Source organism: Danio aesculapii, chromosome 2 (genome assembly GCF_903798145.1).
Source record: "Danio aesculapii chromosome 2, fDanAes4.1, whole genome shotgun sequence".
NCBI lineage: Eukaryota > Metazoa > Chordata > Actinopteri > Cypriniformes > Danionidae > Danio > Danio aesculapii.
In genome coordinates, this window is record NC_079436.1 from 52,027,388 (window position 1) to 52,036,372 (window position 8,985).

At 33.7% G+C, this 8,985-nt stretch overlaps 1 protein-coding gene across 1 annotated transcript in view; it reads right to left on the minus strand.

The window, feature by feature from the left end:
* The window catches only part of scn12aa (sodium channel, voltage gated, type XII, alpha a), a 114,508-nt gene extending 105,999 nt beyond the window's left edge, over positions 1 to 8,509 (minus strand). The window contains exons 1-2 of the mRNA XM_056445654.1: positions 8,243 to 8,509; positions 5,141 to 5,259 (exon numbers count right to left, since the gene is read on the minus strand). Coding sequence (XP_056301629.1) covers positions 5,141 to 5,259; positions 8,243 to 8,509 — 386 coding nt within the window. The remainder of the gene's footprint in view (positions 1 to 5,140; positions 5,260 to 8,242) is intronic.
* Positions 8,510 to 8,985: the final 476 nt, after the last annotated feature.

Sequence of the window (8,985 nt, forward strand, 5' to 3'; positions counted from 1 at the left end):
AGTTGTTTTCTGTTCTGTTCTATTCTGTTTTGTTTTGTTCTGTTCTATTCTGTTTTGTTTTGTTCTGTTTAGTTGTTTTCTGTTCTGTTTTGTTTTGTTCTGTTTAGTTGTTTTCTGTTCTGTTTTGTTTTGTTCTGTTTAGTTGTTTTCTGTTCTGTTCTGTTCTGTGTTTTGTGTTTTGTTCTGTTCTGTTCTGTTCTGTGTTTTGTGTTTTGTTCTGTTCTGTTCTGTTTTTTGTTTTGTTGTTTTTTGTTTTGTTCTGTTCTGCTCTATATTGTTTTGTTCAACAGAAGAATGAACTCAAACAGGGTTGTTTTTATATTTGGTTAAATTATGCTTTTTGTTCTGTGTTGTGTTGTGTTTTGTTCTGTTCTGTTCTGTGTTTTGTTATGTTGTGTTTTCTTCTGTTCTGTTTTGTTTTGTTCTGTTCTGTGTTTTGTGTTTTGTTCTGTTCTGTTCTGTTCTGTTCTGTGTTTTGTTCTGTTCTGTTTTGTTCTGTTCTGTTCTGTGTTTTGTGTTTTGTTCTGTTCTGTTCTGTTTGTGTTTGTTGTGTGGTTTGTTCTGTTCTGTTCTGTGTTTTGTGTTTTGTTCTGTTTTGTTTTGTTCTGTTCTGTGTTTTGTTCTGTTCTGTTCTGTGTGTTGTGTTCTGTTCTGTTCTGTTCTGTGTTTTGTTCTGTTCTGTGTTTTGTTCTGTTCTGTTCTGTTTTGTGTTTTGTTCTGTTTGTTCTGTTCTGTGTTTTGTGTTTTGTTCTGTTCTGTGTTTTGTTCTGTTCTGTTCTGTGTTTTGGTTGTTGTTTGTGTTGTGTTCTGTTCTGTGTTTTGTTCTGTTCTGTTCTGTTCTGTGTTTTGTGTTCTGTTCTGTTCTGTTCTGTTCTGTGTTTTGTGTTTTGTTCTGTTCTGTTCTGTTCTGTTCTGTTCTGTGTTTTGTGTTTTGTGTTCTGTTCTGTTCTGTTCTGTTCTGTTCTGTGTTTTGTGTTTTGTTCTGTTCTGTTCTGTGTTTTGTGTTCTGTTCTGTTCTGTGTTTTGTGTTTTGTTCTGTTCTGTTCTGTTCTGTGTTTTGTGTTCTGTTCTGTTCTGTGTTTTGTGTTTTGTTTTGTTCTGTTCTGTGTTTTGTTCTGTTCTGTGTTTTGTGTTTTGTTTGTTTTGTTCTGTTCTGTTTTGTGTTCTGTTCTGTTCTGTGTTTTGTGTTTTGTTTTGTTCTGTTCTGTGTTTTGTTATGTTGTGTTTTCTTCTGTTCTGTTTTGTTTTGTTCTGTTCTGTGTTTTGTTCTGTTCTGTTCTGTTCTGTGTTTTGTGTTTTGTTCTGTTCTGTTCTGTTCTGTTCTGTGTTTTGTGTTTTGTTCTGTTCTGTTCTGTGTTTTGTGTTTTGTTCTGTTCTGTTCTGTTTTGTGTTTTGTTCTGTTCTGTTTTGTTGTTCTGTTCTGTGTTTTGTGTTTGTTCTGTTCGTGTTTTGTTCTGTTCTGTTCTGTTCTGTTCTGTGTTTGTTCTGTTTGTTCTGTTCTGTTCTGTTTGTGTTTTGTGTTTTGTTCTGTTCTGTTCTGTACTGTGTTTTGTGTTCTGTTCTGTTCTGTGTTTTGTGTTTTGTTCTGTTCTGTTCTGTTCTGTGTTTTGTGTTCTGTTCTGTTCTGTGTTTTGTGTTTTGTTCTGTTTGTTCTGTTCTGTGTTTTGTTCTGTTCTGTTCTGTGTTTTGTGTTTTGTTTTGTTTGTTCTGGTTTGTTGTTCTGTTCTGTTCGTGTCTGTGTTTTGTGTTTTGTTCTGTTCTGTTCTGTGTTTTGTTCTGTTCTGTTCTGTTCTGTGTTTTGTGTTTTGTTTTGTTCTGTTCTGTTCTGTGTTTTGTGTTTTGTTTGTTCTGTTCTGTTCTGTGTTTTGTTCTGTTCTGTTCTGTGTTTTGTGTTCTGTTCTGTTCTGTTCTGTGTTTTGTTCTGTTCTGTTCTGTTCTGTTCTGTGTTTTGTGTTTTGTTTTGTTCTGTTCTGTGTTTTGTTCTGTTGTTCTGTGTTTTGTGTTCTGTTCTGTTCTGTGTTTTGTGTTTTGTTCTGTTCTGTTCTGTGTTTTGTTCTGTTCTGTTCTGTTCTGTTCTGTGTTTTGTGTTCTGTTCTGTTCTGTGTTTTGTGTTTTGTTTTGTTCTGTTCTGTGTTTTGTTCTGTTCTGTTCTGTTCTGTGTTTTGTTCTGTGTTTGTGTTTTGTTTTGTTCTGTTCTGTGTTTGTGTTTTGTTTGTTCTGTTCTGTTCTGTTCTGTGTTTTGTTCTGTTCTGTGTTTTGTTCTGTTTTGTGTTTTGTTCTGTTCTGTTCTGTTCTGTGTTTTGTTCTGTTCTGTTCTGTGTTTTGTTCTGTTCTGTTCTGTTCTGTTCTGTTCTGTGTTTTGTGTTTTGTTCTGTTCTGTTTTTGTGTTTTGTTTTGTTCTGTTCTGTTCTGTGTTTGTTCTTTGTTCTGTTCTGTTCTGTGTTTGTGTTCTGTTATGTTCTGTGTTTTGTGTTTTGTTTTGTTCTGTTCTGTGTTTTGTGTTTTGTTCTGTTCTGTTCTGTTCTGTGTTTTGTGTTTTGTGTTCTGTTCTGTTCTGTTTTTTGTTTTGTTGTTTTTTGTTTTGTTCTGTTCTGCTCTGCATTGTTTTGTTCAACTGAAGAATAAAAGCAAACAGGGTTGTTTTTATATTTGGTTAAATTATGCTTTTTGTTCTGTGTTGTGGTGTGTTGTGTTGTGTTCTGTTCTGTGTTTTGTTGTGTTGTTTTTCTTCTGTTCTGTTTTGTTTTCTTCTGTTCTGTTTTGTTCTGTTCTGTGTTTTGTTATGTTGTGTTTTCTTCTGTTCTGTTTGTTTTGTTCTGTTCTGTGTTTTGTTCTGTTCTGTTTGTGTTTTGTTCTGTTCTGTTCTGTTCTGTGTTTTGTGTTTTGTTCTGTTCTGTTCTGTGTTTTGTGTTTTGTTCTGTTCTGTTCTGTTCTGTTCTGTGTTTTGTGTTTTGTTCTGTTCTGTTCTGTTCTGTGTTTTGTTCTGTTCTGTTCTGTGTTTTGTGTTTTGTTCTGTTCTGTGTTTTGTTCTGTTCTGTTCTGTTCTGTTCTGTTCTGTGTTTTGTTCTGTTCTGTTCTGTTCTGTGTTTTGTGTTCTGTTCTGTTCTGTTCTGTTCTGTGTTTTGTTCTGTTCTGTTCTGTTCTGTGTTTTGTGTTTTGTTCTGTTCTGTTCTGTTCTGTGTGTTCTGTTCTGTTCTGTTCTGTTCTGTGTTTTGTTTTGTTTTGTTCTGTTCTGTTCTGTGTTTTGTTGTGTTCTGTTCTGTTTGTGTTTGTGTTTTGTTCTGTTCTGTTCTGTTCTGTGTTTTGTTCTGTTCTGTTCTGTTCTGTGTTTTGTTTTGTTCTGTTCTGTTCTGTTCTGTTCTGTTCTGTTCTGTTCTGTGTTTTGTTCTGTTCTGTTCTGTTCTGTGTTTTGTGTTTTGTGTTTTTTTCTGTTCTGTTCTGTGTTTTGTGTTTTGTTCTGTTCTGTTCTGTTCTGTCTGTTTTGTGTTCTGTTCTGTGTTTGTGTTTTGTTTCTGTTCTGTTCTGTTCTGTTCGTGTTTTGTGTTCTGTTCTGTGTTTGTGTTTGTTTGTTTGTTCTGTGTTTTGTTCTGTTCTGTTCTGTGTTTTGTGTTTGTGCTTTCTGTCTGTGTTTGTGTTCTGTTCTGTTCTGTGTTTTGTTTTGTTTGTTCTGTTCTGTTCTGTGTTTTGTTCTGTCTGTTCTGTTCTGTGTTTGTGTTTTGTTTGTTCTGTTCTGTGTTTTGTTCTGTTTGTTCTGTGTTTGTGTTTTGTTTGTTTTGTTCTGTGTTTTGTTCTGTTCTGTTCTGTGTTTTGTGTTTTGTTCTGTTCTGTTCTGTTTTTTGTGTTTTGTTCTGTTCTGTTCTGTGTTTTGTGTTTTGTTTTGTTCTGTTCTGTGTTTTGTTCTGTTCTGTGTTTTGTTCTGTTCTGTTCTGTTCTGTGTTTTGTGTTTTGTTCTGTTCTGTTCTGTTCTGTTTGTTCTGTTCTGTTCTGTTGTGTTCTGTTCTGTTTGTTCTGTTTGTTCTGTTCTGTTTGTTTGTTCTGTTGTTCTGTGTTTTGTTCTGTTCTTCTGTGTTTTGTTCTGTTCTGTTCTGTTCTGTGTTTTGTTCTGTTCTGTTCTGTGTTTTGTTCTGTTCTGTGTTTTGTGTTTTGTTTTGTTCTGTTCTGTGTTTTGTTCTGTTCTGTTCTGTGTTTTGTGTTTTGTTCTGTTTTGTGTTTTGTTTGTTCTGTGTTTTGTTCTGTTCTGTTCTGTTCTGTTCTGTTCTGTTCTGTGTTTTGTGTTTTGTTCTGTTCTGTGTTTTGTGTTTTGTTTTGTTCTGTTATGTTCTGTTTGTGTTTTGTTTTGTTCTGTTCTGTTCTGTTTGTTGTGTTCTGTTCTGTTCTGTTCTGTGTTTTGTGTTTTGTTCTGTTCTGTGTTTTGTGTTTTGTTTTGTTCTGTTCTGTGTTTTGTGTTTTGTTCTGTTCTGTTCTGTTCTGTTCTGTTCTGTGTTTTGTGTTTTGTTCTGTTTGTGTTCTGTTCTGTTCTGTTCTGTGTTTTGTGTTTTGTTCTGTTCTGTTCTGTTCTGTTCTGTGTTTTGTGTTTTGTTCTGTTCTGTTCTGTGTTTTGTTGTGTTCTGTTCTGTTTTTTGTTTTGTTGTTTTTTGTTTTGTTCTGTTCTGTTCTGTTCTGTTTTGTTTTGTTTTGTTCAACAGAAGAATGAACTCAAACAGGTTTGTTTTTAACTATAAACTATGATTTTTGTATTGCTTTTGTTTTTTGTTGTTGTTTTCTTTTCTTTTTGTCTTTTATTTTTCCTTTTCTTTTTAAAATTGCATATTCAAATTATTAAAAAGCTCACAAAGTTGATAATTCCAGACCCGGTTTGTTGCACTATAATGTCAAAAAATAGCCTGCCTAGCCTCACCATAAATACCTTTCAGAAGGGTGCTTTTGGAAAACAGATTTATATGATTATAAAATGTCTCACATATTAAAAAAAGAAATCAGTGCAGCTGTGTTTCTAGAGAAGCTTAGGGGGTTGAAAGTTATTAAACGTAAATCACAAGCACTGCTGTAAACACAGCAAATCTCTCTGTAATTCTCCAAGCAAGTAAACATTGCACACATAGAGAAAACTTCTGAATCTTCTCAGGCTGTGGAAGGATATGAATGGACGAGGATTCGTATGGAGATTCTTCTAATGCAGTGAAAGGGACTGAATATGTAGAGTGCAGATGTGGCACTGAAGCGGAAGATGGCTTTTCCCTTGTTTAGTACTATAAAGGTCTGTAAAAAAAGAGAGAGAAGAGAAGAGAAACAGTCAGTCTGGGCAGAGCAAATGACATTATTCTGCAGCTAAAGACAGCAGTCTCCAAATAAAACATCTTAATAACAATAATCTTTAGTAGCAAATCTGCATGTTGCATAATGATTTCTGAAGATCATGTGATGCTAACCATACTGAAAATAGGCTCACACTATACAATAAGGTTTCATTAGTTAATGTGTTTACTAACATAAATAATAATGAACAATACATGTATACAGCATTTATTAATCATGGATGAACATTTACTTTTTTAACATCTAAATTTAAGCTTGTTAACATTAGTTTATGCATTGTGATTTAACATGAACTACCATTAAACAACTGTATTTTCATTATGTTTATTGTTTGTTCATATTAATAAATGCATTAACTAACTAATGCAATCTTAATTATTGGAAAGTATTACCAAAAATACAACTTTGCATTATTTTCAATTATATTTAAGCAGGAAAGCCTCATTTTAAATTGTAATGTTATTTTAAATTACCAATTTAATTTAATTTTGATTAAATGAAAGCTGTGTATTCATTGAAGCAGTAATGGTCTAATGTATAAAGGGGAAAAAAGACAATCTATCAACAAACAAAAAAAATCTATTGTTATGAACTTAAATGTACATTGCTATATCACACAGTAATAACACAATATATATATATATATATATATATATATATATATATATATATATATATATATATATATGTGTATATATATGTATATGTATATGTATATATATATATATATATATATATATATATATATATATATATATATATATATATATATATATATATATATATATATATATATATATATGTATATATATATATATATATATATATATATATATATATATATATATATATATATATATATATGTATATATATATATATAAGTAGCCATGAAGGCCAGTATTAGTGTATTTAAATGAACTTAGAAGTAGAATAGATAAGGAAATGGGATAATGTTTTATTCTAAAATAATGCACATCTTAGGTGGTGATGGGAAAAGAAGCAGAGTGGCCATTACAGCTAAGGTGTGCATTATTTTCTTATGATTCAACAGACCATTTATTATGCTTATACTATGGTTATATCATTACACATAGAGACATTGCTCAAATTTTGTATTTCAAGTAGTGCTGTCAAATGATTAATCGCATCTAAAGTGAAAGTTCATATTTACAAAATATATTTGTGCGTAGTGTGATTTTTGTGTATATAAATATATGGATGATACATATATAGAGGTAAGGTCAGAATTATTAGCCCCCCTGTTTATTTTTTCCTCTATTTTCTGTTTAACAGAGAGAAGATTTGTTCAGCACATTTCTAAACACAATAGTTTTAATAACGCATTTCTAATAACTGATTTATTTTATCTTTGCCATGATGACAGTAAATAATATTTGACTAGATATTTTTCAAGACACTTCTATACAGCTTAAAGTGACATTTAAAGGCATAACTAGGTTAATTAGGTTAACTAGGGGGGTTAGGGTAATTAGGCAAATTATTGTATAACGATGTTTTTTTCTGTAGACTATCGAAAAAATATATAGCTAAAGGGGCTAATAATTTTGTCCCTAAAATTGTTTTTAAAAAATTAAAAATAAAACAAATAAGACTTGCTCCAGAAGAAAAAATATTATCAGACATACTGTGAAAATTTCTTTGCTCTGTTAAACGTCATTTGGGAAATATTTAAAAAAGAAAAGAAAATTAAAGGGGGATTAATAATTCTGACTTCAACTGTGTATATATGTATGTATGTATGTATATGTATACTGGAAAATGACCAGCTAAACCCAGCTTGACCAGCCTAGCCAGGCTGGGAGCCCAGCCAAAACCAGCTATGTTTGATTTTTCAGCAGGGTGGATTTTATAAACAACTTTGCATTTACTAACACAGACTATATCTGAAGTGTTTGGATGTAATTCGCGTTTTCCTCCTGTAGTAAAACATCATAAGAACAATGTTTAGTGGCTCAATGTATTACAACAGTCTTTTTAAAAGACTAAACACTTTATTAATATAATATACAGCCAAGAACATGTGGTCAGAACACAAACAAGTCACAGGTAAGGAAGTATTAAGCATTTCTCCCATAGAAAAGCACATCTAAGCAGAATGCCAGCATGCGTATGTAGCTCCGCTCATGCTCCGTTTCTTTGCCCATATTTGGTTACCCCCAGTTGGAGTGATGACACGTGAACAAAATGGCAATGGTTGGCCACGCCCACTGGTAGCTTCTTTTAGGTTCTTCAGAAACCTATGGGTGACGTCACGGATGCTACATCTATATATTTTACAGTCTATGGGCCTGATGCTTTTCCTGGTGACATGGAACTGATCTATGAATCACAGCGCAATATGTTAGCTGACCAATCAGAGCCTCTTGAGGACGGGCCTTTCAGAGGAGCTAGGAAATATGACAGTCGTTTTCATGTTAGCTGAGTAGCTGTATAAAATCAAAGTAAGTTATATGGAAATAATTGGATTTTCTACAAATGAAGCATGAGCACACATTGGTTTGCAACTTATAAACACAACCCAGCCTTAAAAATAAGTGGACCACCCCTTTAATTTTCTTTTGTTCATGTATAGCTACCCAATCTGGCCAACATCCGTCCAATCACCACATACCTTTTACTTATAAATGTTACTTTTAACTCTATCTACCTTAATGATTAATTTATTTTCCTTACTATAACATTTGGTTAAAAGTTCTTCATGTACTTACAGCTGAGGATACTGACCTGACCTATATATTTTTTATTATTAAATGATAATCTTTTTTTATTGATAGGGGAGGTAGAAAAAAAGATCCTTAGTGTTTAGCCCTGTATAAGTCTCAAATTTAATTCATAATGGTCTTAAAAATGTCTTAAATTTAACTTGGTGATACCTTCAGAAACCCTGTATAGAGTCTGACTCACCCTCTGATTTCTGAAGTAGAACGGGTCGATGTCCTCCAGCGGGACTCCAACCAGTCCGGCAGGGATTTCTCCGAAGATGCGAGGCAGCACCTTCCCGACCTCCAGGTCAGCGCGGGGTTTGGGCTCCTCCACGTCCCCGGGGTCCGCCTTGTAATCCTTAGTGTTCCTGGCCCGCTCTTCGCTGATCCTCTGCTCGATGGCCGCCAGAGACTCTCGAGTGAACGGCCGCAAGCCATCAGGACCCGCTGGTAAGAGCATGGTCGCCATCTTTTCATCCTGATCGGCCTGTACTAGAAGTTACTCAAAGCTAGAGTTGGGGGTCAGAGAGAACAGCACTGTTAGAAAGTCTTGTTGTTTTTGCCATTTACAGTATAATGACTGCAGCTGAATCTCTCTGGAGTCTCGTTCAGGACTCGAGGGCTTGACGGTTTTCCCTTTAGGGACTCTCACGTTCACGACATGTACTTATTAGGGAGCTGCAATATCTGAATTCCTAGCTGGATGGTTAACCTTCAGTTTGATAGTTAACACCCATGGTATTTCAATGACTAGTCTGTGTGTGGTTTATAAAAAGGGCTTGTACAGAAAAGACTCACACACTTTAAAGATGCAAAAACAACCCAATTTAACAATATGGGAACACTTTAGTAGACTGTAAAGAAATTAATATGACAAAAATCATGACTACAAACCTATTTGTTCATTCACTTATTCATTTTCTTTCGGCTTAGTCTCTTATTTAT